This window comes from Perna viridis, chromosome 8, assembly GCF_037379345.1.
Source record: "Perna viridis isolate PV_CMFRI_1.1 ecotype Kerala chromosome 8, ASM3737934v1, whole genome shotgun sequence".
In the NCBI taxonomy this organism is placed as follows: domain Eukaryota; kingdom Metazoa; phylum Mollusca; class Bivalvia; order Mytilida; family Mytilidae; genus Perna; species Perna viridis.
Genome location: NC_142452.1, coordinates 9,775,035 through 9,789,974, shown reverse-complemented (window position 1 = coordinate 9,789,974; position 14,940 = coordinate 9,775,035). Strand labels below are relative to the sequence as shown.

General features: G+C 33.0%; 2 protein-coding genes across 3 annotated transcripts in view; both read right to left on the bottom strand.

Annotated features, from left to right (window-relative positions):
* On the bottom strand, positions 1–938 carry LOC148609246 (modulator of apoptosis 1-like). Its single transcript, XM_088541273.1, has 2 exons — positions 915–938; positions 1–645 (listed from the first exon to the last, which is right to left on the bottom strand). The coding sequence occupies exons 1-2, from the start codon at positions 936–938 to the stop codon at positions 1–3; spliced, it is 669 nt and encodes a 222-aa protein (XP_088397399.1).
* An 11,557-nt stretch (positions 939–12,495) lies between these two features.
* LOC148609245 (uncharacterized) overlaps positions 12,496–14,940 on the bottom strand; it is a 33,188-nt gene continuing 30,743 nt past the window's right edge. The window contains exons 6-8 of one of the 2 annotated variants that reach the window (XM_088541118.1): positions 14,678–14,836; positions 14,296–14,365; positions 12,496–13,144 (exon numbers count right to left, since the gene is read on the bottom strand). In XM_088541118.1, the coding sequence (XP_088397244.1) occupies positions 12,739–13,144; positions 14,296–14,365; positions 14,678–14,836 (635 nt within the window). In that variant the 3' untranslated portion in view covers positions 12,496–12,738. The remainder of the gene's footprint in view (positions 13,145–14,295; positions 14,366–14,677; positions 14,837–14,940) is intronic. The other variant, XM_088541120.1, reaches the window with a different exon arrangement.

The window sequence follows — 14,940 nt, the reverse complement described above, 5'->3', positions numbered from 1 at the left end:
CTATAAATCACGCTGGTTGTGACCATTCTCAATCTGGCGAAGAGCAACACGCAAACCATCGAAGTCGCTGATAGTGTCGTATTTGTGTCCAGATATATTCTTTAATGGCGTCTTGAGTCCTGTCCAAAACATCGAGTGTAGCATGCCATCTGCATCCCAGCGATTTACGATTCCCCTCTCTATAGCTTTGCTGAGGATACTTTCCAAGCGACAGCTCCATGGGGAAACGCTTTCATCTTCTCGTTGTTTAGCACCATAGACCTCGGCCATCAATTCTTCTTTCTTCTCTATACTTCCATAGATGCTGTCCAACTTCTGTAAAATTTCATCCACTGGTGCATCTACATTCAGTCTCATGGCGACATATCCAGCCTCTCCACGCAAAGATCGTCTGACTGTATTTACAATAGCATCACTATCATAGTTCTGTGTCATCAAGACCTTTACTTCATGCCTCCATAGGTCGTAGGCTACATCTCCTGCCTTCGTTTCGGTACCTGAGAACCATGCTATTTTGGGTGGATGATTCATCGTCATTTTGGTAACCGTATCTGCAGATGGTGCTGGTGGAGTTCTTTGTTGTAATGTAGGTGGTGGTTTCACATCAGCAGCAGCCTCTATAGTATCTCCAAACCGTCCTTGTGTCTTGAGAAGTTTGTACCATCTTCAAAACATCAGGGTCAATATCCTCCTTCAGTGGTGTCTCATCGAGCTTCTTACCTCCAGTTGCCATGATATATACCAAATATCAGTTTTCCACTAAAATAGCTGATTATGAATTCTAATAATTACAAAATACACTTACCAACTGTACAATACCAGTATGCAGCTCACAATCTTCTTCCTAAAATTGGGGTGGGGTAAGATATGTGAATCTTTTACGTTCACAATCTTAGTCACATCTAAATATTTACCTGAATAGTGTACTCTTGACTCATAATTATGTACTAAGTCAAAGTCTTATAGTCAAAGTAACATTGTCAATTCAAAGACTACGAAACTTTTAATTACCTATCAGAGATGACAGACAGACAGATCAAAGACTCTAAAATCAAAGATCGGATGTCAAGACAAGTACAAAAGCTGTAAGGCACATGTAAGTATTAAGTAAGTATAAGGGTAGGTAGGTAATTGCTTAAGGTATAAGGTATAATAGGGTGTGTATGTTAAAGCAGGTTAAATTTACCACAATTAAAGGACCATGCAACCTATGTTCAATCAATCTTACAACTATACTACAGTACTTCGCGTTTAGTTTATAAATGCCTATTTAATCTAAAGTATAGTTTAAGTCAAAGTTTTAAGTACAAATCTTACAAACACTGAACACATAAGCACATTCAAAGCAAAAAGCAGCTTTTCGGGTAGGTATTAAGCATTAGGCAAAGCTTTGCAGAAGCACACATATACATTGCTAGTGCATATCTATTACACATTAGCACAAGTCAAACAAGAATACATACATGAAAAAAAAGTACAGACAGACATACACAAAGAACAAAAGACAAATACAAGTGTAACATATAAACACTCACATGCCAAACATAAATTGCGAATTAATACTCAATTTGTAATGCTTTGTTTATGTGTGTTGTTTGCAGAACTAGTAAAGTGTCACACTTAGTGTATGCATGTATGCTGTTTTCAAGTCTCAACACGGAAAACTGCACTAAGATAATTTAAAGAGAAATATAAATAAATAATATAAATGACAGAACTTACATGTAGTAGACTTGTAATAACTTACATGTATATACCCGACAAAATAATTATTGTGTTGTTCAAAATGCAAGAATTGTCTCAAAGAACTGCTATTAAAATTAAATTTCGGACAAAATTTTCAAAGTGTAGACTCGGAAGATATTCAATTAAATTGTATTATTTTCAGTATAAAGTTTATCAATGATCTAAGTCGGCATATAAACTACAGTTTGTTATATAAAAATACAAAATACAACTTACAAATTCTTTGAAATCAAATAAAGTTGTGATCACATCCTGGAAAATATTCAAGTTGTTTATGTTTACAGCTGACCGGAAGTAGTCGAAAAGTTCAAGGTGCACTTAACTTGCTCCGTACGGAATTCACCGGAAACACACGAACATGTTTATGACATCAAATATGTAGATCGATCTGCTTATTGTTCAATTATTCACATCCAAAAGTCTAGAAATACACAAACGTGGGCGCCATTCTGTAAAGTTGGGCGCAAAACATCAAGAGACAGGGTAGGGTTACATATTTTATTTCTAACAATGACACTGGATGTCTGGATATTACAAGGAAAAAAAAGGCCCTTACATCATGGTGCAAAGGCTGCAAAATCGTCTACAGTCTACATGCAAAACCTCAATCACAAACAGGTCAATCTATACTATAGGTGACATATCAAAATACCTGTAAAGTTGCAGTATAAAAACTCCAAGAATATAGTAAGATATAAGTTGAATTAAATATTTCCGAGACACATCTTGTCTATCCGAGAAATTATTGAAGAGTGACATATAAAAGAACAAAAGAACTTTAGCGCCGAAAATATATCCAATAGAATTTATAGAAAGAGAGCGGTCAAATCAACCATGAAATGGAAAACCCTTTGAATTCAATACAGTGAGATAAAAATTAACAGAACCACATAAATAGGCATCGGTCAATAAGTCATATAACCGTAAATCGTCAATTAAATATAAACTATAATTATTTGATAACCAGTTTCCATTGCAATATCCATGAAACCATCTTTATTAGCCTAAGCAAATACAAATAAAATATAAAAACGGAAACAACAAATACAGTGAAACCTATCAAATTACTGTCTACCACATATACTCCACCAATAGATTATAAAGTAGGATAAATTTTCTATAAATTGAAAAAAAAACATCAACAGTTAAGTAATCGGAGAGGAGGATACTTGTATATGAGTCTGTCTATTGGTCTGCCCGTCCACGGGTTTATATAATTTGTAGGCGCAACATGTTTTTAATCTTTGAAATGATTTTAATAAAACTTTACATAAAGATAGAACATCATATGATTTGTATGAAACCAATGACCAGAACGTGGTCACAGGAAACATAGCCGATCATAATATTCAACATAGCGAACCGAATAAAATAGATTACAATTAAAAACTGAAGATTAGGAAAACAAGACGTCATACAAAAATACTTAAGTACTTGCAATATAAAGCATGTCCTCCTATGCCAGGGGTACCAAATAAGTATTACAACGTGCCTTAATATGGATAAAATCAAACTTACGTGAGTAATATGTTTGCAAATGGGAAATGGGGGTGGGAGATGGGTTGGGTGTTGTTTATCACTTTGAAACTAAAATCACGCACAGTTATATTAATTCTGCTGCGAAATCATGATTAACTTAGAATATAAGGGTTTAAGATTCAGTCCTAATAAGAATTTGACAAAGGCCGGTGAAACCCAACAATTTAAAAAGTGTAATTTTACTATTTGTACCAGCAGAATAAATGAAAAAAGAAGATTTTTCATATCATTTTGGTAAATTGAGCTATAATTTCATTGAAATGCACTGAAAAAAACTGTATTTATTAAATATTCCATGGTTGTCTAAGCCACAATGTACCCATTGAAACGTATTGATAGATCTGAGATGCATTGTTATCAATGTCAAAATAAGAACTTGATGATGAGTTCCACTTCTTATTTAAATGCACTTTCTTCAATAATGTTAGACGTAAATATTTGCCTAGAAATTCGTATGTAAATCAAATACTATTAAGTTTCATTAAAGAGTAATAAAGGGAACCAAAGTTATAGCGGTAATCAAAAGAATGTAATCCAGGGACAAAGACCAGACATGTAAAACAGACATACACAACAAAGAACACGTGAATTCATCTGATTCATTAACACTTACTAGTATTGCTAAATATTGTAAAACTGTCATTAAATCTTCCTGTCATATAGTCATGTTTGTGTATTATGTGCATCATTCTATTCCATTGTAAATATGTAAATATGTTCATACAGTTTGTTTAATTTGTGATAAAAGTGTACTAGCATTCCCCATGTGGGGTGTTTAGTGACATAAAAATCTCTTCTGTATTTCATATTAAAAAAGTTCCAAATCCAGTGATGCAGAGGTCAAATTGCATTATTTTTTCAAAGACAACAATAATCTTTGAACAGAGTTATATTGTTACATCGATGTTTTTTTTTACATGCATGTTTCAATTTTTTTCCCATTTTACCTGATTCTAACAAAGACTTATGTGAATCTATGTGATTTTATAATAGAAATTAACGGATTATTTTTGTACATAGTTTTAAACTTTATTAAAAAGAATATGTATTTTATCGTGTTTTTTTCATATCCTAATCAAGAAGAGATATTTTAATTGAAGAGTTAAAGTTATATATGATAGATGTGCTTAAAGATCATTTGCCGAAATTAAGTTTAATAATTAAATAAAAAAAAGTCTGCTGCTAAAAATTACTGTAATATGATGTAACGCCCCACAGTAACAAAAAACTATCTAATCATTCCATAGGATCCGTGATCCCATTTGTAACACATACCGTTTTGACGCAGTTATTGAAAACAATTTTTTTTAAAAACCTCAATCACTTTACTCGTTTATTTAAAAGGGCAGATATTTTCAGGGATATTTAATCATTGCTTAGTCTTACAATGACACTTGTTACTCCCTTAGTGGTATTAATCCAGTGTGGATCCAGAAAAATTCGAAATTAGGAAGCCCTCAATTTTAGACCATTTTCAGAATACATTAGCATTAAGAATTTTTATTTTTAAATCGTTTATACTGATATTCCCCATATTCAGTTCAAATCCCTACGAAAAGCATTTTCATCATTGGCGCTCAAGAAAAGACGGTACACCTAGATACAGATGCGTAGTACTTGGTAGAGATTCATCATACTTTGTATAAAACGATTTCAAATAACCGAAAGTATTATCAAAATATGAAAACAACGCTTTTGACCGGTTAGTAGCAAATAAATCCCAGTTGCTTGTGACCAAAGTTCTAAATATTCTTAGAATGGGGGATAATAATGTATTTATTCCTTTTCTGTCAATGGTATTTCTCAAATGTCCTTGAAATAATTTTCTGTTTAAGGTCATTTTGTAGTTGTCATTGCAAACATAACAAAAAAAAAATAAAAATTTTTTCGGTACAAAAAATGTATAGAGAAAAAAACCCATTTCTTTCCTTTTAATGCAGACTTGCATTAAAAACCGTCGATATGTTTAATCTCTGTGATGAGCGATACAAATGGACCTAAATTGCTTACTAGTAAGACATATTGTTAGGTCTGTCATGTTAACTTTGTCAAGGTCGTAAATAAAGTTTGACTTATAAGAAACTGAATATATAAGAATTAATCTAAATTTAAGATAATTCAATAATGTACAGTTGTAATTTATCACTTGTTACGGTCGTCCCATTTTTGTTGTTTGTAACCAGTATTTTCAAATAAAAAAGTTGAAAACCATTAAAATGGGACTTCAATATGGTGACAGAATATTTTGCAAATAAAATATGATATAGGTTCAAAGTATTTTCAATAGCTATAAGTCGTTTGTAATTATAGACGGGCTTTGGTATATATCAGTAATAGGAAGGTGTGTATGAACATCATAACACATACATGGTCTTAATCATATCTTCACCTACTAAAGTATCAAGATGTAAGACGGACTTTAGATTACTGTATCATGATATAGTAGATGAAAGAGAGTATATCGCAAAATTGAGGAAAACTATGATTAATTCGATTTATATTTTTCCTCATGGTCATAATGTTGTCGTCGAGCTTGCTGATGGTTCAAACGATCTTCGTTTATTGGCCTCGATCGAAATAAGGGAAATTAAATGCTCAGCAGTGAGTTGAATAATATGTATTTATTATATAAATCGATAATGAGTTTACTATAGGGAAATATAAGTTATCGCTTTTGATTTTTCAAGACTTTTATCATTGAACTTTAAATTTTAAAAGAAATAGACTGGACATGACGTGACCTATGGTGACATTTGAAAATTTGATTGACGATATATATTGATCGATAAATACAGTAAGTTGTACAAATCTATACTCCTCGAAAGTATTAAGCACATGATCGGTGTAGCTTATGTAGGTTACTATTAACGTACATTGTACAATGAAGAGAGACGACGGACAAATGATTACAAAATATCTTTAAGAAATTGTACTAGGTTGTATTAAAATTGACAATATTTAGTTTGCGCCATTTTGTGAAGAAAAATTATATGACTTGATGACCTTTTATTTAGATACAACACGAAAATTCAGTGAAAAAGATCAATTCTAAACTATAAATGTACCAACCAAAACGCTGGAGTCAAGATCACCGCTACGTTTGATAGCAATATAAGTTGTATACCACTAATGACGGCATCATTCTAACTATGAGTTTAACTACATTTCAAACCAATATGTTGAAGTAACAACAAAAAAATATTATAATTAAAAGATAAAAAAAAGAACAATAAAAAAGGCAATATCTCCAACAACAAGTGAATAGTCTTTAAATGTCAATACAGAAGTGAAAATTAAGGCAAATGGCTAATTTTGTACTAACTAATTCTAACATTTATAACATTAAAAGTAATAAACACTAACAGAAGAATGAGTTATCATTGTATGTGTAAAGTGAGGAAAATTTAGCATTTCATATGTATTCATGTTTTTCTTACCCGTAACTCGAAATTCTTTCAATAATGACAACCGATATTTTCACTATCATTATGGGAATGCAAATGCAATGAGAAGAATCCAAAGAGAAACTGATCCGAACACATTAACATTATTTAGTAGGTTTGTCATTTTTATTTATCAAAATAAAAATGATTACTGCTATGAACTTCAGCGAAATATTATTCGCATACAAGTAAAAAAGTAGCTTTTTCATTTATTCTCCGTGATAACGATATCATTGTTATATTTTTTGCTTAAACTCGTATGATTTCAACTCAAAACATAGAGAGCTGTTTTAATAAAATTACCATCTCAGTTTTTAAAGTATGTTTCAGTGCATAACATTTACCGGATTGGGGAACATCCGAACGTCATAATTGCTTGGATCAACGATCGTCTTTATTGAAAATATTCACAAATTCCAGATTCTTATTATTCAATCAACGCCTACGCTAATACTTTTCGTCATAGAGAATTTTGGCTAGAAAATATACGCTGTTATAGGGAAGCTATTGATCAAGGTAAGAAAGAGTAATCAAGGGAACCACCTCGAACTCCATCGGACTGGGTGCATCGGCAAGGTTAGCGTCCTCTACTTTTCTAGAAACACCTACCGAATTGCTCATATAATATCTAGGCAGGGGTTGAGAAAAGAAAAACTGTGACATAATAAACTAATCGGTCTTATGGTACAGATTGATACATAATAACAATGTACGAGGTTATGATGACCAACATTAAACGTCTTCAGTGACTATTTCAATCTTGTAGCAGCATACCCAATATTAAGAAGCGTAATTATTAGGAGTCTAGCCCAGTACAAAAAATCCGTGTAGTTATGGAGAGCTCAGGCATAAGGTACCAGTTGTGATATAAAAACTATATACTCAGGTGATGAAGGTGCTGAAATGATGATAAAATTGAAGTTGAAGGGCTTTTATGGCCCGTTAAATCTAAAATAAATATTCTAAATATCTTTCATTAGGTTTTCCCATTAGTTTGTGATACCAAATTTTATGTTGTTTCATGTTTGAATGTTGGAACAGTTGTGAGATTATTCTACGTAAAAATAGACAGGAACCCGTGTTTTTAGACTATTAAATAAAACCATGTAACAATATATAGGCAAAATGTGTTGTTCGACATTTAAATAACACGACTTACTGCAGTATAAATTTCTGAATCAAGTGATGTAAGACGGCAGATAGGAATGAAAATAGTAGTCGCCAGGTCAGATTTGGACTAAATGGAATGTTACGACATTTTGAAATCTCAGGAAAAAAAAATTTACTTGTGCATTTTGCTGCACATTAGCTTACAAATTGATAACAGCTCTTTAACTTTTAGGCTGTCTATTTTGATCAGTTTTTAAACGTTTTGATCACATATAGAATCAAGGGCACTATCTGTAGTCCCCTTCCTAATATGTAATATGATTCACGCTGTTGTTAGTACAAATTAAGTTTTCAGACTCAGATTCAAAGTACTGTATGCCAGGCAGTATTAATCCTGATGGCCGTGTTACAAGGACGCTCAGACATTTTGCAGACTATCTGTCTGTTTTATGAAGACGGAAGCCATTGCTAGGCTAGGCAGCATGCACGAAAACAATACTCAACATCAGAGTAATCAAGGTACTGTACTTTTTCCCGTGTTCCGTTTCAAATTGTATGTAGATTTCAATGGTTGGAAGTCAGCGTCAAACAAAATAATACAAGAGTTGCTATTACGCTAAGAAGCGCTGACTTTAACTAACAATAAGCTTGCGCAAAACTGTACTTGAGCATAATTTAGGTTTACGTTTTAAGCTTTTAAAGATTATTATAGAGACCATTAAAAGCTCTTCAACAATTGTAAACACAGCTTTAGGTAAGTTCTGCAAGTCCCCGACAACACAGGTAATAAAATACACGATAACAGAGCTATGACACTGCTTCGAAATTAACAAAAATATAAATTAACAACACAACAGACACATTTATAACCACCATCTCCTGAGAATGGACAAGCGTATGTCTATCGTGAGTTTAAACTAGTTTTATAAGGCCTTAACTAACCATTTGATGTACGGTCAAAATCGAACAAAAACAACAAACATACAAACAAATTTACTCAATTATACATCCGATTTCTCCATGGAACACTACCACATACACAATTTACAAAAAATGAGATATCCATTCAAGGAATAATCTATTTCTTTTTGCAGAGCTTATTAGTTTCCATAACAGGTGTATTTCAATGATCTTAGCAATTATATTTATCAGTCTGAAATAATTGAGCTAACAAATTAATTGGATTCGTGTTGCTAATTTCATGCCTTGTATGTAGCCTTTTTGTCGTCTATTGTCATTCAACGTTCCCGGTTTATGACTTAACCTTATCGCAGATTTCATGCACCTTGGTCACAGTTAAATTTTAACAGTTAAATGAGTCAAAACTGTTTTATCAAATGAAGTTTCAAAATGAAGATTAATAAGACAGCGTGATATAGAGCAAATATGTGCAGGCTTGTACATAAAAAATTTTGGTATTAATGGTCTTGATATTATATTATGGCACAAATTTAGCTGTGATTTGGGCCTTACATAATCTACTTCGAGGTATGCTTACCCTTACTGGAGACCTTTTATAGTAGGGATTATACGATGGTGCATTTGTTGCGTTTCACCATATCTGTTCCCTTTTTCTATTGATCACATTCAGAAAATATTAGTCAATAATGTATATTCAAAATGCTAGAATTTTTGATCGATAACATATTTGTCAAAAGTGATGGACGCGTTCTTCAACAAACAGTCGACATTCCAATGCAAACAAATTGTGCTCCTCTACTTGCTGACCTAGTCCTTCACTTTTATAAGGCTTACTTTATAGCTGATCTGATGAAAAAAAGGGAAACATCGTTTAGCTAGCTCCTTTAATCTCAGTTTCTGCTTTACAGATGACGTATTATCGTTGAAAAACGCTAGTTTCGGAGATTTTACATATCGCATTCACACCAAAGAACTTGAGATAAAGTATACATACTAGACAATGAGAATTCAGCGCCATATCTTGACCTACACTTAGAGATCGATGGTAAAGGAAAACTACTGACCAAACTATATGACAAACGCAATGCTTTTTCATTCCGTTTTTTTTTCAATTTTCCATTTTTTGGAAACATCTCTTTAGCACCAGCGTATGGAGTTTTTATATCACAACTCATACATTATGTCAGAGCTTGCCATATCTTTGCAGACTTTTTATATCGCGCTAAACTTCTTACAATTAGGATTGCTAATTTAATATTAGGTTGCTACAAAATTGAAGTAGTCAATTTTTTTTGGACGTCATCATTAACTCTTGGATCGTTACGGTGTTTACATCTGTACCATGAAAACTGATTTGTCCAACGTGTCATAGTTTTCCTTTCCTCTTTCGTCTACCCTGAACTTGGTTTTTGGTTATTGTATATTCTTTGTTGTGTGTGCATCTGTGAAGGGGCGATAAATGGTCTTATTGGCCTAAAATACAACTGAAAACCAACCATACGGTGTTGAATAATTTAATTATGAAGCTGCAGACTTATATCCATCACTAATGAGAAAACATAAAGTCATCTGATAATTCTTGCATTGAAAGAGAAAAAAATGCTTAAAGTGAACCAATAATCATATATTCTGTCAGATTTTGTACTTTACTTTTTGGTCACTTTTTGATCATATTTTTAGCATGAAAATGGTGTCCGCACACCAGAAACTAAACTACTTCACATTTAGTACATACATTTTACTATGTTATGAATAACTTTTATGCTATTACAACAAAGTTGATGTTTTAGGCAGTATCCATAGCCTAATGTCCCAACACCTTTGATTTGAAATAACACACCAGTACAAGTATAAAAACATTTATTTGAGTTAACATTCTAAGAAATGTTTTCTGCAGAAAAAACCTAAATGCATGCTTCCTTTCGATATTTATACAAAGCACATATGATTATTACCTTAAATTTAATAATTGCAGGACAGTCATCATTCTGTCAGTTATACTAGGTGTTGTAGTTTTAGCATTAGTTGCATAAGTTTGGAAAAGTCCTTCATTTCTAAAACAATTTTTAGTATGCACAGGATCAGTGAAATAAAACAAAACATGAATGTGATTTTAAAATTTAGAAAACAATTGTATCATTAATTCAAAGTGCAGGTCCGGGTGTTAAAAGAATAGGCCTGCAGCAGCGCTAAGTTTGTCGTAAAAGGCGACTAAATAGTGCTCAGAAACTAGCCGGGGGCTAGGCGCTCTGCCCACAGAGCAACTGGAATGTGTGCCCCAGATGGTGGAATGGGTTACCCCTGGCGTGTTACATGCTGGGGTTGTCAGGCTATAATACTGAAAACCTGACCGCAAACCATAGTGGTGCACCGTGTCGGGAAAGATGCCACGCCACGTTCTTCGCACGTTAAAGAACCCTGCTGTGGTATTCGATAGAAGTAAGAACCATTGCGCTCCGCCACAGGAGGCTAAATTGCCCGACCTCATCCATCCCTCCCTTTTTCTAGAGGCAATCAAAATTTGTCGACCCTATTATCTTTGTGTCCCATCCCTTTTTTCATGTCACCATCATCATTTCATGCTCGTTTTATTATCCATGTCATGTTCATTGTCTGAATATAGCTGCTCGGACGTTAAACCCCAACAATAAATCAATCAATCAAAGTAAAAAAAGTGGCAAGATGAATACATGAAATCATGGTAGACAATGAAAAGGACAGATGAGTTTGTATTGGAACGCTGAAAATATATAATAGTATAGTCTTCAGCTACAGCATTGTATATTACCACACCCCACACACATATAATGGCTAATTCATCCCTTAATTCATTACTTTAGTACTTTGATCAAATTGCGAATTAATTTCTTTTTAATCAATGTATATAAGATATTTTGCATTCGTGTGTGTTTTATGAAAATATGCTCATTTCAATGAAGGAAATACTTTTCTATTTTCTATCCTATGCCATCATGAATCATCAAAGAACATGCCAGCAAACTTAATTTATAATTCAGATCTTGGTGATATAACCGTTATATGCTTCTGAATAGTTTACTACATTAAATAAGTCTCATATTCAGTAGTATTGGAAAGAGTAAATATTTTCAAAGGTTAAAAGGAAATGAAAGAACTTCTAAAAAAATGCAGTTTCAAACTTTCATTATACTTATCTATAATAGTTTACCCTGAACTATTTTAACTTAAGAAATGGTAAATGTACTTTGAATACGAACGAAAAATCAGTTTGTACAATATTCAATATTCATCACAAAAACGGGAAATAGTTTTCCTTTACTCGTTTGTCTACCCCGGACTTGACTTTTTATGAGCAACTCGGCGGGTGTTTCTAGAAGAGCAGAGGACACTTACCCTACCAGTACACCTGGTCCATGCTCCCAGTTTTTAGTTGAGTCCGAGTTGCTCATTTACTTTTGTTACTTTGTATGTATGGTTTTCGTTGCTTTATGTTCTTTGTTGTGTGTATCTGTTTTCCAATGTCTGGTCTTTGTCCCTGGATTGCAATCTTTTGATTACCGCTATAACCTTGGTTCCCTTAATTACTCTTTCAAAGACCTGATGTAGTGTACGCGCAGATGAACAAGCTTCCAACGCACTCCTGTGTGCTGAACGGAGGAAACAATCAAGCAACGCCATATGACGTATATGATTATATAGATCATACATGCAGTCCACGTGACCATACAATCGAGTTTGATAAACAAAAGATAATAGATGAAGATAATGCGAAATATTGTCATGTCAAAATCAATGATGACAAATATGCAAAAGTGAAAAAACCTCGAACACTTGATTGTAAAGGAAAATATACATATCTTTAACAGTTTACCCTGGACTATTTCAACTTAAGAAATGGTAAATTTACTTTGAATATGAACGAAAAATCCGTTTGTACAATATTCAATATTCATCACTTGTGTAAATTAGTAGAAGATGTGCAGAATATTTCTTTAACTTCTTATTCATCAATATTCCCTACATGGCTATACTCGGATTCATCTTCTTCTGCAATAATATTGAATGGTGTTGTTTCATTAGTAGTGTTGTATACAAGTTCCTTATATTCATTGTTTACACATGCCATTGAATCATAGTTGTTCTCCTCGTTAATCTGTGGTCTAAGAGTGTGATCAGTGTGATCGTAAACATCCTCAAATGGCGAACTATTAATCCGTGATTCAGTTTCTGTATAAGATGGCGACAGATTTCCAGGGGGGTTTTCTGCTTCAGAGGGAGGTGATGTAGCACTCGTTCGAGATTCATCAACATTACAGCAATTTCCTGGACGCTTCTGCACGACAGCATAAACATCACCCTGTCCTAGTGATGCTGCTTGGAAAGATCTTTGAGCTCTTTTTCTCAATCTTTGAAAGAAATGTACAGATTAGACACGATAAAACTGTAAAACAATGTGTTGCGGTCATTGATCTTAAATCTTTAAACATAACCGTCATTTAGTCGCCTCAAAGTAATGAATGAAAGACATTTTGTCTTATCAAGCAATTAAGTTCCACAACATTTTAGGATCTAACGAAAAGGCTACTAATGAATAAATTAATTATCCACACTAACAACTCCTTATCTTTCATAATTTTTCGCAGATGGACTTTTTGTAGGTTCTGTCTAATTAATCTTAGATTACAGATACATGCAGAATTGAAAAAGAAAACAAGAAATTTTTTTTCTCATCTATAGTTATTTTGATACACAATACGGATCCAATATGATTATTTGTTTTTAAGAATTCCTTGTATAAGTCATTCATTTTAAGGCAGCTTAAAATTATCAAGTTGGTTTTTAAAACATTCAAAGAAAAGGTTGAACATATTAAAGAAATAGATGACGGATGCATAGTGGTGGTACTGGTGAGATGAAAATAGAAGAGAGTGATTTCATTCCATTGGCTGTTGTTCACAACATTTTACTAAGGTTTTGAATATTCAGGGGATTACCACACGAGGTACGAATATCATTCGAGACGTGACTCCAGGCAAGATGTGTTATACTATACTATACTGAATATCATTGAGTTCGTGTTAAATAGATTTTTGATGCATCGTTCTTTGATGTAGTACCGGCAGAAATAAGGAGAAATGGACACAGAAAAGGAAAGGATAACAGATAATTACTGCACATCTTGCACTGTAAATATTTATGTGCACCGAACTAAAAACAAAGTAAATAAGTCTATTTTTACACCTACAAATGTGATTTAATACCATATGTGGTGACCCTTCACAGAAGATATTCGAAAGAAAAAAAAATACGAAAAATTTCCAATTCGAGCAGATGAGTCGTATTTATATTCAGGGTAGTGTACTCACCTTCCTGGAATGTTTAAGGAGTGTCGGAAAACCAGAATAATTCGTCTCTATACACCAATTAAAAACGTATATATAATTTTATATGAAGTATGACTTCTTGTTCTATTTTGCATGCGTCCCTTGAAATTCCAGTTTTTTGCATACGATACTTAGGTTAAAAGTTTGCTTTACATTAGTACTGAAATTCCTACCTCACAATCAGTGTAATAATTATGCTACCAATAACGAGAAAAACAACTAACAGGAGAACTGCAACTATTACTGAAAATATAAAAATAATATATAAAATGGTTGCAAAGGTTTCATTTATGGTAGGAGCTAAGAATCCTTTTTTTTTCTTCATGCATCATGCTAATTATGCAATGGCTAATAATCTTTGCAGAAAAATGTTACATAAAAATATTTAAAAATAACAAACAAATCATTGCATTAATTTATTTTGAAATAACTTTCAAAAAGTCAACCACCACGAAAAATATTTAAATGCTACCCATTTATTATTAAAAATACCAAACCTACTCATCCTGCAAAGTACATTCAGCAAAGAAAAAAGCACTTTAAAAGTGTACTAACGGGAATTATTATCGTTATAACCTGTCATATCCTTCTCTTTCACATCAATGTTCTGAACTTTACAAATTGAAGGTAAACGATCGCCACATTTCTTCACAAAAGTCTGAATGATTCCATCAGCTCGTACTTGACCAGCAATGCAGTAAACAGGATTCTTATCTTAAATGAGAAAAGTGGAAGCAATTGCGATATCTTTTATGTTCGGAGACGTTTTTTTACCTTATTTTAAATGGCCAAATTGTCAAGAATTTCAAAATCTTTTA

What these genes read in the sequence shown, in the direction of transcription:
- LOC148609246 (XM_088541273.1), bottom strand. Translation starts at nt 938, where the DNA reads ATGAGTCAAGAGTACACTATTCAG. An exon ending in GTCAAGAGTACACTATTCAG is followed by an intron (nt 646 to 914) that starts GTAAATATTTAG and finishes AAACTTCTCAAG; the next exon opens with ACACAAGGACGGTTTGGAGA.